General features: G+C 33.3%; 1 protein-coding gene across 3 annotated transcripts in view; it reads left to right on the forward strand.

Annotated features, from left to right (window-relative positions):
* The window catches only part of LOC132547932 (rho GTPase-activating protein 20-like), a 162983-nt gene that overhangs the window by 44232 nt on the left and 99628 nt on the right, over positions 1-19123 (forward strand). For all 3 annotated transcript variants that reach the window (XM_060211737.1, XM_060211738.1, XM_060211736.1), the window contains exons 5-7: positions 12650-12695; positions 16609-16678; positions 18028-18130. In XM_060211737.1, coding sequence (XP_060067720.1) covers positions 12650-12695; positions 16609-16678; positions 18028-18130 — 219 coding nt within the window. The remainder of the gene's footprint in view (positions 1-12649; positions 12696-16608; positions 16679-18027; positions 18131-19123) is intronic.

The raw sequence follows: 19123 nt of genomic DNA on the forward strand, positions 1-19123 counted from the left end.
TTAGTTACTGGACTGACTATGTGGCAGCCTTCAGTTACTGGGCTGACCATATGGCTGCCTATTGAGTGGCCTCACCATGTGACTGGCTATAGTTGTCAAACTTATTGTGTGGCCGCTTTTGGATGGTGGCTTTATTGTGAGGTAGCCACTTTTGGTGGCTAGAGCAGATGACTGTTTCCAGTTGTAGTTATTTAATACAAATTATAAATAGTAAAACCTGTGACATAGTGATGTATAAGAAATGTTATAAGAAAACTAACACTAGGAAAAAATTACTGAGGTGTATATCAAGGTATCAAAGTAAAAATACCTCTCAATTGAAGTTCATGTATGCATCGTTTGCCTTGTACGATTAATGGTAAATACAATTATCATTGATACCTGACAGTCAGTATTTACCTTAGTGTGTATAGTCATCATTGTAGCAATGAAATAATGTTATCAACAAATTACAAAAACAGATTGAAACTCAGCTGTCAGTAGTAAGAAATGGGTGTGTTCACTTATCCAAATTTTTTTACTGACATACCGTAATTATCTAGCTATATGCCCATGTTTGATAATAAGTATATCTGTAGGAGAGATCACTTTGATGTCTGAGGGAGTGACCAGCAGTATTTCCTCTGATAGACTGGTAGGCAATATATATTGTGTAATGGGTTTATTATGCCAAGCACAAAGTTTGCTTTTTTGTGTCAAAACTGGAATATCTCATTTTGGCCATGTCATATTTTCACCATTGAAAAGCATGAAGTACATCATAATATAACACTTTCTCCATGAAAAGTAGTTAATTATAACATAGCCCTCCCTCCAATAAAATCAGTCAGAAAAATAACACTCCCTCCATTAAGATTAGTCAGTATAATATTAAAATGTAACCCTCTCTCCATGAAAAGTAGTTAATACAATTCTATAATGTGACCTCTCTCTATTCAAATCAATCAGTAAAATATTTTAATGTAACCTTCTCTCTGTTAAAATTAGTCAGTGTGATATTCACCAAGTTAACATCAACATTTTTAACACCAAATATTTACTTCAGCATGCCTTTTCGGAAATAAATAACAAACGGGCACATAACCTATTCATAGATAGGATGTAGATATAATTTCTTTCCTGACATTGTGTAATTGTTTGTGAACCCAATTAAATTAACAGGAAATATTGATAAGACACCCAAACTAGTCACATTTGGATGTGTAGTCAGGAAGATCTCTCTCTCCTTTTCCAGTTTACATAGAAATGCTAATATCTCATTATCCTATACTCTGACCCAATGGTAATACATTAGCTCTAGATTTATGTCAGGAGAGATACGGTATAGTGCCAGAAATTAATTTACCGCAGGTTAATTTACCGCAGGTATGATGTCGGATGGTAGGTATGCATGTCAAAGTACGCAAGTGTTTACTATCTGTAACTAGAGATACTGACACACAAAATTATGTCAAAGATTGAATTGGACTCCTCGTTGACAAATCTGAAATAAATTGAATTTTTTCTGTTTGTGTGTCAGTGGAAATGAGTCAATTAGCATTGAAATTGTTCAGCTTACACGATCTGAAGACATTATTAAAACTTTTAGAGAAGTTTTAAATTTCAGGTACCACCTTCTTCTGTCCCCAGAAGTATAGGCTGTCTTGCTAATCAGGATATTTCGTCTATTTTTGACATCTTGTATTGTAAAGTAGACAAAACAAATGTCAGATAGTACATTGATCAGACTTGAGATCGGGATATGTATACTTATAAATACAGTAATCATCTTGTCACAGGGATACAGGTGAGCTTACCTCATCAGGAGATTAGATCATTGTATTATCAGTGGAGTTTAGGTCATTTTATACCATCTTATAATAATTTCCTTTTTACCTACATCATGATCATTTGTGTCAGTGAGTTTAAAGATTTATAGATTTTGTATGCTTATCATAGATTTATGTATGATTGCCAATTTAGGAGTGATATAATACAATATTGTTTGGGGTGAGTTATCTACCCTGTTACAATGTTCTTAATTATAGGTGTCACCTATGATCCTGGTACTACCATTCTCAGTATATCATACATCCTTAAGATCATTGATAAGGAGAGGGCTAATGTCTTAAATAAGACTGTAAATTTCCCAAGATAATCGAAATAAAAAGTAATTTAGACAATAGTCATGTCATTTAAATGTGGAAATATTGTCACATTGCTGAGCTGTCATCATGCAGACCAGCTATCAGTTGTGTAATGCTCTTTAGAATCTCTTAACTTGTGATATACTTTTATTTTATATAGAAGGGTACACTCCCTTTGGGCTTCTTGTTTTATGTATATTTATAGGAATTGTGATGTTAGGTCTTTGTTGTAGGTCAATGTGATGTTTATAAGTAATGTTCTCTCATTTATTTTGACTATAAATTTAAACATCGTAGCACTTTTCAGAGCTTATACAAAGACAGAAGGCCTGTCACAGGCTTCATCGTAAATGCTTTTAGCAGCACAGTGAAATCAGTAAGAGACTGTTTTCCTCCATCTTCAGATTATCTGAGTCCAAATCAGATATGAAGAAAACACCATCCATTTGGCTTGTTTTGTGGAATGTACAATACCCTTAATGCATATATCATTATGTCATTAAACCACTTAGAATGATTCCTGATATTTATTACCAATAAAAACACTGTTATCATAACCTAGTGATATTTTAGAGATAGCCAACAATACACATGTTGTGATAGCCTATATTCATATGTATTTGATAGATATTGTCTTAAAAAACGAAACGGACAAGTTTTGTGTACAATTGCTATGTGGAGATATAAACATTTGAATTTTTCCAGTAGTTTACACTGGTTTTCATAAAGCTTTTAATGTCATTAAACAAAGTAATAGTGATGACTTATCTCCCTTATCATTGTCGATTATTATTCGACTTCATGATCAATTTACCATACTGTAGTCTAATGGAAGAAAGAATAAAACTTTATCCATGAACCTGTCAGAATTAAGTAGTCATTTAGGCTGAGGGTGCCTCTGACCAATTTGTTATTTATGAGTGATATTTCTGTGTGTACTCTGAGCCAGTCGAGTATAATATATTCCATTAAGAATGGTGTTATATTAACAGACATGTAGAGTGATAGAGAACAGTCTTTCTGGGGCTGTTAAGATAATCTGTCTTGATATGTCGATCCTCTGTCAATGTTTTATTTATGTCTATATGATATGTTCTATTAACACACATGACAGTGCTATTTTTCAATGTCACATAGCTCAATTTTATAACACTTTAAATGGACATGGAGGTGTAAATACATCTCCTATATAGTTTTTACTATAAGATACTGGCAGTAGTTATATGTAGGATGGAATTGTAATTTAACCAGATAATGTATAGCAATTTTATTCATATCCAGGCAGATTTATTTTCACATCAATTTTATAAATTGATTTAAATTTTTTTAATAGAATAAGGTTTGAATTTCATAATATCATGTCAGTGAAAAAAAGGGGAGGTAAGACTAACTAGTGTAAGGGAGCAATATACAGGAACATTATACCTGTTGTATTATATAAGTAAATTATGTATTACAATGCATGATAATCCATAATCAGCTGTGAAAGTAAGTGTCATTCCTACTGTAAACAAAACTTGTCTGTTTGTTTATATTTTGTCTGTAGTAGATTACACTGACAATGAATACTTCCCATCATTGTCAGCACAAATCCGGATATAGGTAATAAGTTTTTGGGTGAATGGAGACCTGTAAAAGTACATTAGGTCTTTTAACTTCGGTCGAACCTGTCAACATCTTTTAACAGTTTTGACAAAATGTAACAAGAAATCAGTTACGCTTGTCATGCAAATTTTAGATTAGGCTTAAGACATATTGTGTGACAGGCGGCAAGTTTGTTCCTTCGCTATCACTTTGTTCTTATTGAATTTCTGTTAAAGCTAATATGTATGGTTAAAATTAGTTTTGGTCATAAAACTAAGTAATCAATCTTGTGACCATATCCTGTTGGACATATGTTGGAATTGGAAGTTCACCCTGGTTTGTGTGTACTTTATCATTGTAGATCTGTGTACCTTTGATATAGATACTAAAGTTACTTAGACTAAGATGTAAAAGTACTCCTCATACCTGGGATACTGAAGTACATATGTACCTGGGATACCTGGGATACTGAAGTACATATATACCTGGGATACTGAAGTACATATGTACCTGGGATACTGAAGTACATATATACCTGGGATACTGAAGTACATATATACCTGGGATACTGAAGTACACATATACCTGGGATACAGAAGTACATATATACCTTGGATAGTGAAGTACACATATACCTGGGATAGTGAAGTACATATATACCTGGGATACAGAAGTACATATATACCTGGGATAGTGAAGTACATATATACCTGGGATACTGAAGTGCATATATACCTGGGATACTGAAGTACACATATATCTGGGATACTGAAGTACACCTATACCTGGGATACAGAAGTACATATATACCTTGGATACTGAAGTACACATATACCTGGGATACAGAAGTACATTTTACCCATGATACGAAGTACATATATACCTGGTATATTAAAGTATTTATATTCATGTGATACTAATGTACTTCTATACTTGTGATACTTACATATTTGTGTAACTAGAGTACTAAATTACTGTATATATCAAGCATATATTATGATATACTGTATCTTTACTGTTACTTGATTGTGAAGTGAGGGATTATTAGTCACCTCATTAAAAGTGACACTCTTTTAGGATTACTAGTGTGAAGATGTATTGTGTCTTATCGGTACGACTTGACAGTGGAGTGAGGGATTATCATTAATGCACTCTGTAATAGGATACAGTGGAGAACCATCCATAACTGTTTGTTAGAACAAGGGCAATTACTTATGTTTGATTAAGTACAATTTATAGGTTGTATTTGTTATCTTCAGAAAAAAAACCTCTTCAGTAGGATGAGATTTGTGAGTAAAGTTGTAAAGAGAATAAAACACACAAATTCATTACAGAATGATTTGATTCAATATTGTCTTCTGTAAACAATGAAAATAATAACCTGTATCATTCAAGTCTGTGAGTCTAGCATTTCCTAGTCTGAATCAAAATTTTGATAAATTTAATTATCACTCTATTCCTCTCCTCTAGTTTTATGATAACATTTTTACATAGACTGAAATACTAACCAGCTTACAATGACAACAACATGCACTTTTACAGTTGTTAACTTGTTGAAAACATGAAACTGTTATTTATAGACTTCAAAGCTGGGTACAAGATGTTACTGAAGAGTTCCAGAAGCCAGTTAAGGGTAAATGGTACCTTACTGACAGAAACTGAATAAGAGTATACATTACCTATGATGAGCTGTCACCTTATTAGAAGTTAAAGTTTTTCCGTAGATGCTATTGTAAATCTGGTGTATAATTCTGTTTCTTTATATAGCATAAGTTATCCAGTGGTTAAAATCAGTAGGATTTCTTCTTATTGTTAAACAGGCATTTAATACAGTTGTTAAAGAAGTCTTGGCTAGAGGTGAAAAAAAGTTAGGTATCACAGTGACATTAAGGTTTTAATTAGATACTGTCAAAGTTGTCAAAGTCAGTAAATGCAGTTGTCACACCTTCAGTTTTAAAACATTGTCAAATGATATTTTCACTTATTAAGTAGATTTCCTGCTATCACAAAATGTTGTACTATTTCTGTGTCATTGAAGTGAGGTGGTGCCGTACGACACCATTTTACAAAGCAATTTACTTAGATTGTTTGTTTAATTATCTTATATCTACTGAATTTTGATGTAACTGTTGTGAATCTTTTAACCAAGTTATCTGTCTGGTATTTTAACTGAACCTTTCAAATTCAAGTATTTTTGCATTAAAATGTGTACTATCTCTCCTGATCTGGCATACTGTAATGTGTTTTTTTACTTGAAGCGGTCTTATGTCATTTAAATATCTTTACAGTTATACTTTTCAGTTCTGAAAAAATTCTGTTAAACTTTCAAGAATGTATTTAATTGGTCCCCCACCTACTAGTACACAGGGGAAACTAATTTTGAGTTGCATCCATCCATCTCTTACACTATTTGTCAATGGAACTTAATTAACACTTAGGGAAAGTATTCACCAAGGCACTTGTATGATAGGGGATACAGATATGATATGACAGAGGGGGGTGTCATTTATCCAAGTAGGTCATTCTGACCTACATTTTGACCTTTGACCTACATTGAAGAAAAATTTCACATACAGTAGTAGACTGAAATATGATGAATTGTGTCATTAATTTGTTTTTCGCACAAGTAATATACCAATCATTATTGATTTTGATGCCCATTTCTGTATATAGCGTTTCCCCTAGTCGTTATTCTTCCCTAGTCATGATTTGGTTTTGCTTATTTATTTTTAGACAGATGAAGATATTGAACTGAAAGTTGGTAGGGAGTGGTCTATAAATGAGAAGATGTTGGTCAAATTTTCGTTTGGTTCTAGTCAACTTTTTTTTCAAGATTTATGGCCTTGAACCTAGAAATTGGCAAGAAATGATCACAGTACTGGTACAATTTTCCCTGGTATCATAGAACTTTGTGTCACTTCTGTTTCATGAGATATTTGTTTATATTTGTTAAATTGCGAGGAGAACTATTGTAAATACCCTTATTTCCTGAATACTTATTCAGATACAGATGGAAATTAAAGATGTTCATTGTTACACTAAATTCAAGTATCATTGCTATATAATATATACAGAGGCTGGATTTAAACAGTATATGAATAACAGTCTTCAACAGCTAAGATTTGACAAATATGTTTGGTATGTGGTGTTGACAGGAAATACTAGTAATTGTGAATTGCTGATAAACAACAGGTATGGTGTGTAAAGAACCTAAACAATGACTAATGTATCAGCTATTGTTTGACCGAAAATTGAACTTGTCAAGATTTATTTTGCATTTTACGGTGAAGTAGAAATTGTGCATCAGTGCTGTTTATCAGATAGAGACCAGAACTTTCAACATTGTACAGGCCATGTTTTGTTCATTTTATTTGTTCGAAGGCAAATTCTTTTGTCAGGAGGAAGTGGTAGGTTTAGAGTGTTAGTGTCACAACAGAGTTATCTGATAAATCTTTAGTGTTGTAAGGGTGCTAACTGTTTAGGACCTGACCTGTGATCTTATCACAGTGATCAGTGGCTGTCAAGGTCATTTGGGGTCACTGATTCAAACACTAGAAGTTTTCAAATGGTCCATCATCAGACTTAATCATAAAATGTCTCTTTGTAGGGATCAGTTGCAGGCAGAACGGACAAAAAATCATTATTAAGTCTGTTATGCTGGGTAATTTTTCTTGGCCACATTTTCTTTGTCACTTCCAAGAAAAAAGAGCATTAAACATTCATCAACAAGGTCAAGTTGATGACAGAATCTTCTAAATCAGTTGTCATGCCAATGATTTTGAGGCTTTGGATTGGTGTAAAACTGTATCATGTAATTGATTCCTTTGTGGTCTTCCACACAAAAGTTAGTTATAAGGCACCAGTCAAGTTGTGTTTTATTGTAACCCATAGGCTGTGGTCAAGATGGATTTTCAGATAAAATCGCTGTCATTGACATAGTTTTAGGGTTTTTGTATAAAGGTGAATCAATGGTTGTTGTTTGTATGTGTTGGATGGTAACAGTATTGCTTCTGTCGTGTTTTATTATGTAAATAGTTCCTTGTGCAATATCATTATCATGTGCTGAATGATATCATTCAGAAGTGAAATAGACTTCAGACCACTGAAAAAGTTATTTCACCTTGAGTGTAATTTCCTTACTATCAAGAAAAATAATTAACATGTTCAGTTATAATGTGCCAATTTATCCTGTAATAATCTTAGAGACTCAAAGTCTAGTGATACAGTAATGCTTTTATACTACATATTTATACTCAATAGCAAGTAGACCTAGACCAACAAGAAGAGGCTCATCTCACATTACATTATGTGTATAACTGTATCAGTCCTTCTGTATATGACTGTTTCAGTACTTCTGTATATAACTGTTTCAGTCCTTCTGTATATAACTGTTTCTGTCCTTCTGTATATAACTGTTTCAGTCCTTCTGTATATAACTGTTTCAGTCCTTCTGTATATAACTGTTTCAGTCCTTCTGATATGTATATAACTGTTTCAGTCCTTCTGATATGTATATAACTGTTTCAGTCTTTCTGTATATAACTGTTTCAGTCCTTCTGTATATAACTGTTTCAGTCCTTCTGTATATAACTGTTTCAGTCCTTCTGTATATAACTGTTTCAGTCCTTCTGATATGTATATAACTGTTTCAGTCCTTCTGTATATAACTGTTTCAGTCCTTCTGTATATAACTGTTTCAGTCCTTCTGTATATAACTGTTTCAGTCCTTCTGATATGTATATCTGTCTTTCTGTATATAACTGTTTCTGTATATAACTGTTTCAGTCCTTCTGTATATAACTGTTTCAGTCCTTCTGTATATAACTGTTTCAGTCCTTCTGTATATAACTGTTTCAGTCCTTCTGTATATAACTGTTTCAGTACTTCTGTATATAACTGTTTCTGTACTTCTGTATATAACTGTATCAGTCCTTCTGTATATAACTGTTTCAGTCCTTCTGTATATAACTGTTTCAGTCCTTCTGTATATAACTGTATCAGTCCTTCTGTATATAACTGTTTCAGTCCTTCTGTATATAACTGTTTCTGTCCTTCTGTATATAACTGTTTCAGTCCTTCTGTTTCAGTCCTTCTGTATATAACTGTATCAGTCCTTCTGTATATAACTGTTTCAGTCCTTCTGTATATAACTGTTTCAGTCCTTCTGTATATAACTGTTTCTGTCCTTCTGTATATAACTGTTTCAGTCCTTCTGTATATAACTGTTTCAGTCCTTCTGTATATAACTGTTTCAGTCCTTCTGTATATAACTGTTTCAGTCCTTCTGTATATAACTGTTTCAGTCCTTCTGTATATAACTGTTTCAGTCCTTCTGTATATAACTGTTTCAGTCCTTCTGATATGTATATAACTGTTTCAGTCCTTCTGTATATAACTGTTTCTGTCCTTCCGTATATGACTGTTTCTGTCCTTCCGTATATGACTGTTTCTGTCCTTCTGTATATAACTGTATCAGTCCTTCTGTATATGACTGTTTCAGTACTTCTGTATATAACTGTTTCAGTCCTTCTGTATATGACTGTTTCAGTCCTTCTGTATATAACTGTTTCAGTACTTCTGTATATAACTGTTTCAGTACTTCTGTATATAACTGTTTCTGTCCTTCTGTATATAACTGTTTCAGTCCTTCTGTATATAACTGTTTCAGTCCTTCTGTATATGACTGTTTCAGTCCTTCTGTATATGACTGTTTCAGTCCTTCTTCTGTATATAACTGTTTCAGTACTTCTGTATATAACTGTTTCAGTCCTTCTGTATATAACTGTTTCAGTCCTTCTGTATATAACTGTTTCAGTCCTTCTGTATATGACTGTTTCAGTCCTTCTGTATATAACTGTTTCAGTCCTTCTGTATATAACTGTTTCAGTCCTTCTGTATATAACTGTTTCAGTCCTTCTGTATATAACTGTTTCAGTCCTTCTGTATATGACTGTTTCAGTCCTTCTGTATATAACTGTTTCAGTACTTCTGTATATAACTGTTTCTGTCCTTCTGTATATAACTGTTTCAGTCCTTCTGTATATAACTGTTTCAGTCCTTCTGTATATGACTGTTTCAGTCCTTCTGTATATGACTGTTTCAGTCCTTCTGTATATGACTGTTTCAGTCCTTCTGTATATAACTGTTTCAGTCCTTCTGTATATGACTGTTTCAGTCCTTCTGTATATGACTGTTTCAGTCCTTCTGTATATAACTGTTTCAGTCCTTCTGTATATAACTGTTTCAGTCCTTCTGATATGTATATAACTGTTTCAGTACTTCTGTATATAACTGTTTCAGTCCTTCTGTATATAACTGTTTCAGTCCTTCTGTATATAACTGTTTCAGTCCTTCTGATATATATAACTGTTTCAGTCTCTTCTATATATAACTGTATATAACTGTTTCTTTCTGTATATAACTGTTTCAGTCCTTCTGTATATAACTGTTTCAGTCCTTCTGATATGTATATAACTGTTTCAGTCTTTCTGTATATAACTGTTTCAGTCCTTCTGTATATAACTGTTTCAGTCCTTCTGTATATGACTGTTTCAGTACTTCTGTATATAACTGTTTCAGTCCTTCTGTATATAACTGTTTCTGTCCTTCTGTATATAACTGTTTCAGTCCTTCTGTATATAACTGTTTCAGTCCTTCTGTATATAACTGTTTCAGTCCTTCTGTATATAACTGTTTCTGTCCTTCTGTATATAACTGTTTCAGTCCTTCTGTATATAACTGTTTCAGTCCTTCTGATATGTATATAACTGTTTCAGTCTTTCTGTATATAACTGTTTCAGTCCTTCTGATATGTATATAACTGTTTCAGTCTTTCTGTATATAACTGTTTCAGTACTTCTGTATATAACTGTTTCTGTCCTTCTGTATATAACTGTTTCAGACCTTCTGTATATAACTGTTTCAGTACTTCTGTATATAACTGTTTCAGTACTTCTGTATATAACTGTTTCTGTCCTTCTGTATATAACTGTTTCAGTCCTTCTGTATATAACTGTTTCAGTCCTTCTGTATATAACTATTTCAGTCCTTCTGTATGTAACTGTTTCAGTCCTTCTGTATGTAACTGTTTCAGTCCTTCTGTATACAACTGTTTCTGTCCTTCTAATATGTATATAACCGCTTTGCGATTTCTTTAGGTATTTTTGTAAACTTGATTCAGGAATTGTACAGTACTCACTAGTCCTCCTTACACCAATTCTCAGTTGATGACATCAGTCACCCATCAGACATAGCTAGCCAGACAGATTTTGTTCATGTCTGACATATTGACAAGTTTTGGTCTAAGTTTAGGTCAGGTACAACCTTTAAGAATACAAAAACAAACAATATGATAGATATGTTTTCATTAAGTTTATAGATGTCTTTCTTGTGAAAATATTTAGTTCTGCATTTTAACTGCAGTAATAATGAGAATTTGATGCAAATCAATCAATTACAGATCATATTTAGATCAAACAAACATTAAAATGAGATTTTAATAAAAGTTAAATTAATCATTGTCACAAAATGATCTGTGACTGAAACGTGTACGGTGTATTTATCATTCTATGCTGCAGTGATTTCCCCACCCAAGCTTTATCATTAACTTATATCACTAACGACAACCTCAAAATATTTTTAAATCTATGATAATAAATGCATTGTGAATGACTAAATTAAACTAATAACAAAGTGCACTTTTAAATGGGATGTGACATAGAACTGGTTTTATTGGGGTATGATGAACCATTCCATAAGAACAGATCAAAGTAGGGTCCTGAAACATCTGTCATTCTTAACTAGTTCGATTGAAGTGCTTAACTTTCATTTCTGTTAAATAAAAATTAAATCATATGATTTTTTTTAAGAAAATTGAAAACAGTGTCAAATGATAAATTACAGAAAAAAAAAGAAAAAGCAAAAAAAATACAGATGTGTCAAAAATATAAGATTATACCACACATAATTTGTGTCTCGAAAGCATACATTTCTTTTGTCAGTTATTCAGGTGACACCTTATTTGAATTTTGAAATTAAACTTTCAGAATAAGAAATTACCTGTGACGGAGAAAATGCTTACGAAATAAATGTCAATAAACAGCATTCTATATCGGTTTAAATGTAAATATGTAGAAATATCTGTCTTGACATCAGCTAAAGTTGTCCTTACTGTTGTACTCTGGATTGAAAGGATTTGAAGGCGCTGAAGTTAGTAATTACTCATATGTTACTTTAATCAAATTTGTCCACAAAGCAGAGAGGGTAAATTTTCTATGAGTTCACCAGAAATAATTAATTAGTTTGTAAGTTTGACTAGTTAAAAATAAAGTTAAACTTTGTCAAGCCATGAAATCCATGTGTCAGGATGATATGTTGAGCAGGTAACATTTTCTGTTCTCAGGAAAAGTATCAAATTCTCCTAATATCTTTCTTTGGAGAAATATCTGTGAAAATGTTTTATAAGACGACCTAGTTTGTACTCTACACTTCATTGATGTCTATTTTGAGACACCTGTTCCTTTGACCTGGAGCTTAATGGTAGATAATTTTTGTGAGTTAAAAGCCTATGTCAAGAGTATGGTGAGATATAGGGAGATTGACACATTATATGGGTAACAACAATACACATCTAAACCATTAACACATTAATACAGAATTACTATAGTATTGACCAACTGAAATTAAACACTCACATCTGTTCCTATAAATAGAGATTTATTTATCTTACGATCTCAAGTATTTCTTTTCTACTTGGTGGCTCCTTTTTGTCACTTGAATACCCTCTAAACCTGTTTGAAAACAAAACCTAGTTCTTATAGATCAGGTCATTGGAACACTTGTAATCCTATTTGTATTTTAGGTCAAGTGTAGAGTAATGAAAGACAATCCTTCATACATATTGTAACTTTCAGTAAGAAGATGTTTTTTGTTACTTTCAGTTAGAAGATACTCTCAAGTCCTGGGATCCTAATGGAACACAGATAGGTAAGTCACATGTCCATACATACATATAATCTGGAGAAAAGGTTCCTAATAGAACACAGATAGGTAAGTCACATGTCCAGTCATACATTACCACTAGGTTGATGTTAATTATTAATTATTTTTATTCTTTATAGAATGTCTACTTATAGCTCACAATTTGGATGTGAATTTCTGAATTTTTACTGCCATGTACATTTACTTCAAAAATCCAAAGCATCCCCTTCATTTTTCTTTTGTTTTAATATATTTTTTGATAGTTTTCCATTTTTTAATAGTTTTTCCACTCAAATTTTCCATAAGATATGGAGTAAAGTGTATCTATATATGTTCCTTTTTAGAAAGTCTTAGATATCATGCCAATTTCTCTTAGGAGTTGAGACTTAAAAGAAAATATATTTTTAAAAAACTAATGAGACCTGTATATATTATTGACTGATTGTGTTATCAGTAATATTGATTCTTATTGTCTTCCCAGCAATCCTGAATATGATTATGTTCCCAGTAATTCTGTAATTTTGTTCTCAATAATATTGAATATGATTGTCCCCAGTAATCTTGAATGTGTTTATGATCCCAGTAGTATTGACTGTGGTTGTGTTTCCAGTACTATTGACTGTGGTTGTGTTCCCAGTACTATTGACTGTGGTTGTGTTCCCAGTACTATTGACTGTGATTGTGTTCCCAGTACTTTTGACTGTGATTGTGTTTCCAGTACTTTTGACTGTGATTGTGTTCCCAGTACTTTTGACTGTGATTGTGTTCCCAGTACTATTGACTGTGATTGTGTTCCCAGTACTATTGACTGTGATTGTGCTCTCAGTACTATTGACTGTGATTGTGCTTTCAGTACTATTGACTGTGATTGTGCTTTCAGTACTATTGACTGTGATTGTGTTTCCAATAATCCTGACTGTGGATGTGTTCTCAGTGATCCTAATGGAGATTGTGTTCCCAATAATGGTGACAGTGATTGTGTTCTAGTAACTGAGATAGCATTTCCCGGTTTCATCACTGTTGTTGTGTTCCCAGTAGCATTGATTGTAATTGTGTTCTAAAAAAAGTAATTGATATTGTGTTCTAGTGACTGAGATTGTGACGTGACTGAGATTGTGTTCTAGTAATTGAGATTGTGTTCTAGTGACTAAGATTGTGTTCTAGTAATTGAGATTGTGTTCTATTGACTGAGATTGTGATCGTGACTGAGATTGTGATCGTGACTGAGATTGTGTTCTAGTGACTAAGATTGTGTTCTAGTGACTGAGATTGTGTTCTAGTGACTGAGATTGTGTTCTAGTGACTGAGATTGTGTTCTAGTGACTGAGATTGTGTTCTAGTGACTAAGATTGTGTTCTAGTGACTGAGATTGTGATCGTGACTGAGATTGTGTTCTAGTGACTGAGATTGTGATCGTGACTGAGATTGTGTTCTAGTGACTGAGATTGTGTTCTATTGACTAAGATTGTGATCGTGACTGAGATTATGTTCTAGTAATTGAGATTGTGTTCTAGTGACTGAAATTGTGTTCTAGTGACTAAGATTGTGTTCTAGTGACTGAGATTGTGTTCTAGTGACTAAGATTGTGTTCTAGTGACTGAGATTGTGTTCTGAGATTGTGTTCTAGTGACTAAGATTGTGTTCTAGTGACTGAGATTGTGTTCTAGTGACTGAGATTGTGTTCTAGTGACTGAGATTGTGTTCTAGTGACTGAGATTGTGTTCTAGTGACTGAGATTGTGTTCATGACAGTGATTGTGTTCTAGTAACTGAGATAGCGTTTCCCGGTTTCATCACTGTTGTTGTGTTCCCAGTAGTATCGACTGTGATTGTGTTCTAGTAACTGAGATTGTGTTTCCTGATTTCATCACTGTTGTTGTGTTCCTTGTGCTATTTTAAGGTTTGAGATTAACAGATACATAAATACAGACCATTACAATTCTGATCTTAAAGATGGAAATTAAAGATAGCAAAACACAGTGTATAGTATTTCCATGTGGTGAAAAGTTTTAAAACTGGCAAATTTGAGTCATAAAAATGATGATAGGATCATACCGTTGATATGTAGGGCAACCAGTGAAATTCTAGTGATCTTTGACAATGTGGCATTCAGGCCCCATAGAATTGTCAACGATTTTTTGATAATAAATGAACATTTCATACAATTATGTTGTCATATCTGACAACATAAGGTCATATATCCGTGACCAATATCAGTTGTGTAAATTTATTGTGACACTTGGTTTTATGGGCATGTACTAAATTTCCAATGTAAAATACATTTGTATAGAATAACGTTGTATAGAAAAAAGTCTTACAGCTTCTGTTTGATCTTGAATACAAATTTTAATAACAGTGAGGATGCTGTCTTCTGCAAAACAGCATTGGATTGGTTGTTCCTTTCATGCTTTTGGAAAAAAATTGATATTTACCAAGAAATATGGTGTTGAAAGAAAAAAGAAATCTTGAAAGTGGTTTAAAAACATTGTCTTTCTTCAAAAGCCAAATTCTAGTAGATATTTAGGGAAAGTGTTTAGGTATGCCCATAACTTAGGAATACAAGTTTGTTCTGAATATGTATTTAAAGTCCAGAGAAAGAGGTCCTGAATATAGTTTGGGATAACTGTCTTTCACTAAATAGATTTTATTTGCACTGAAACATACAGATAACATCACTACCATAATTTTGTCCTCACACTAGATTTGTCCACAACAACAGTTTATTGAATGTTGATGTATCAAGACAGCAATACTGTGATACCTCATTATTGGTACATATAATAAAAGTCATAAGTTCTGTTAGTGCACTGATGTCATGATACGATGGTGATGTTTTGTTTCAGTACACTCCATGTCAACATCCCACCGACCGATGACAAATGGCCGCAATCCGCTGTTTTTATAAAGTTCAAATTTTTCAGCTTTTTGCAATATTTTAACAACCGATTGGTTGGAATGTACCAACGCTTTATAACAATAGCGTGTGTCATTGTCATAAAAGTTGATGTAGTATTATAAAGTCATATGGCCCAAAAACAAATCAGAATTGTTCAACAGGGTTGTTTACCTTAGCGTCAGAATCTCGTTAGCTACCTGACATATACCATGTTGTTGTCTGATAGTAGGTGTACATGCAATTCAGACAATGGAAGGGGCTTCAGGAGCTGAATCCTTTCGACACTGGATCAGGAGACGTGGAAGTATTTACTTATTTCCTGGTTCTAATCATAGAACAAGGAAAGTTTCGTACTAAAAGTTTATCAGTGGTTTGTGATTGGTCACGCAACAAAAGCTGGCTGGTTATGATATAAATTTCGTGTTTCCATGTTATTGAAGGTTTCATGAATAAAAAATAATTGTTCAGAGGTTTGTCAGTGGTAATGGGATCAGACTAGTTTATTTAAATTATTGACATTTTCAATGTTAATGTAAATATTTTTCTGTGTTTAGGTTGATTTCCAGCTACATGTGATAATTTCTGTAGTTTATACTGCTATGTTACTATTTAGGCAAATGAGGTAATAAATTGAACCTATATATGGAAGGCTTATGTTGTAAATTACGTTATTTTTAAAATTGAACGTACATCACCCATACAAGATATTGGAGACTATGACTGACAATGATCACATGACGTGGTGGACCTATGACATCAGTGTGAACTACTAATACGATTAAATGATTACTCACCTCTGTTCTAATTTATTCTGGCAGTGTTTCTATTTCCACCTGTGATGTGAATTTGAATTAATTAGATAAATATTTACAGATATTCTGTAATCATATGAAACCACATGGGCTTGTTAAGGTATTTGATATATTGTGTGAGATGTTCTTTACCTGTCTGAACGAGACAAGGTAAAAATCTATGTTTCGTGTCCATATGTCCCTGGGTATTGTAATCTGTACACATGTTGCAGGTAACCTGTTCTCTAGCAAGCTATGGAATCACTACGAAGAATATTGTGATAACTACGCAGACACTCGACAGTAAGTAGAACTTCTTATTATCCTCCACAGTAGAAAAAAAAAAGAATAAATGTTGCATCATGCCAAAGTATAAACAGTAAATGTTCAGTTTCATAAACGTATCTTTTGTGATATTTTGTGCAACACTTTAAGGTGGAGATGCATGTAGTCTTGATAGTCGGTGTAAGAACAGAAATTTTGTGACACGGGAGATTGATGACAAACAACTTGTCTATATCCATGTTATTGACCATTACTGGCCTAGTATCAAGATGGAACATTCGAACAGCATGTACTTTTACAAGATGGATGTGCCCTAGTTACGAGATTACAAAATGTTTATTTTCTTATATCATATTTCAAGAAAATGTCAGCATATATTTTGAGATAAATTGTTTTTACTCGTACCACTAATTTGAAAAATTTCTTTTTTGATTGAGCAAGGTATCAGTAGAATAAATTTGAATGAAATTAAGGACAGCACGGTAAAGCTCAGGTATACAAGACGTAATGGTAAGATTGTACTCTTAAACTGAAGTTCATTCATCATGACCGATTTAAAAAAATAAAGTTGATTTATGTAAAATCTGAAATAAAAGTGCAAAGGTATATTTTCACTGAACCACTTTTTATGTCTAATCTATGAGGTGTCTGTGTTAGGGGTTCTACATCTTTGTGTAGTTGATCCGTGCAGGACTGTCTGTACCCATCCTCACTGCATGTGAGTTTACCTTATCGGACATATTTTGTGGATCAGAGAACAAAAGAGGCTTTCTTCTAAGGTCAGAGGACAGATGCACCTTACAAAACTGCAGCACACATGATACAGTGATGATAGAATTAGATATATGCTGTTACATTGGCTACTGGCAGTTGTACCTGCTACAAATTTATTTACTCAAAACTGAAAGCATTATGATGAGTACTTCCTTTCAAAGGACTTCCAGCTAGAGTTACAATCTGAATAGTTTGTGTTCATTGAACTGACGTGACATTGCCAGAAAAAAATATCTGTCTCTCAGAAAAGTTTTCATGTCTAATTCAATCAATGTTGGACTTTTTCTGTGGTAAATTTCAGAAAGCTGCCATGTATATGAGCAAATGTGTTTTGTTGATCAGGTTTTAATGTGCATTAAAGGAAAGATCTAGTTTATTTTGGTTTGAAAAGTAGAGAATGTAAGGCATACAACTGAAATGTTATATATACAGACACAGGGCAGTGCACTTGTTTACCCTAGCATTTAATTGTCAGTAAATTATCTGACAATAATATGATAAAATGAAAAGCTGATCAACTGGAACCTACTAACAGGACTGCGCTCACTTGTAACGAACATCGACTTTAAATCTTTTTCATATTACTTTCCTAGATTGCTAGAAGACAAGCTCAAGTCTGAAGATTCATTTGTGGCTTTCTGTGATTTGAGACGAGGGAAGGCAGAACACACCATCCATACTCTGCTTCATCTTCCTGTAAGTACTTGGTTTTTTTCCATTATTTCTATCATTATACACTTTTATAGCTCATCCTGGTGACAACACAACCATACAGCTTGGATTTGGTGAGGAAACTCTAACCATTCATGGTTCATGAAGAAAATTGGATGTATTGTCTTGGATCAGTGAGGCTGTTCCATTATACTCTGCTTTTAAGCTGTCTTTCATTACTGTTACTATTTAAAAAAAAAAAAACATCAGATAACTATTTGTCATGTTAGGGACTTCAAAGTATATCCTAATGGGAAAGTGCCAGCTTTTGGAATTACCAAAATCGATCTCAAATTAGAGGTTACTCCAGCATACCATCAGGTAATTTTCAGCCACCACCACTCAAGGATAACAAAAAGCCTTGTAGATTCTAGTGAACACCTTCAAAGGCAAACAAGTATAAAAAAAATATTGAACTCTTTAGGGCATGACAGGTAAAACATGGAAAATCCTCCAAAAGCCTTATCAGATTTGTGGAATCTATGTCCTGAAAACCAGCTAAACGCTGTTAAGACCTTCAGAACAAGGCCAGTAGAACCTTGGTAAGACCTTCAAAACAAAACAAAATATTCTTTAGAATAAGACCAGTGGAAAACAGAATCTTGACTTGTGGACCCTTGTTAAAACTGTACTAGTAGAACCTAGGTTAAAACTTTACTAGTAAAACCTAGGTTTAAACTGACTAGAATTTGACTGGTATAACCTTGTTAAGACTTGCTAAAGCTAGACCAATCAAGTACTTCAGAATTTGAACTATACATTCTTGGTTAGACTGTCGAAACTTGTAATATAGAACCTCATTGTTACCCTTAGGTATAGACCAATATAACCTTATAAAGATTGTTATAACCTGGTCAGTAGGCCCTGATTTTTAGAACCTGGTAAGACCTTTGGAATCTCAACTCATCCTTACTGATATTTTATGCCACACCAAGTCTTAAATATATGGCTGTAGATAGAAAGATTTGATCATATGAT

The sequence above is a fragment of the Ylistrum balloti genome, unplaced genomic scaffold (assembly GCF_031769215.1).
Source record: "Ylistrum balloti isolate Yb309-2 unplaced genomic scaffold, AGI_CSIRO_Ybal_v1 Utg369990, whole genome shotgun sequence".
Lineage (NCBI taxonomy): Eukaryota > Metazoa > Mollusca > Bivalvia > Pectinida > Pectinidae > Ylistrum > Ylistrum balloti.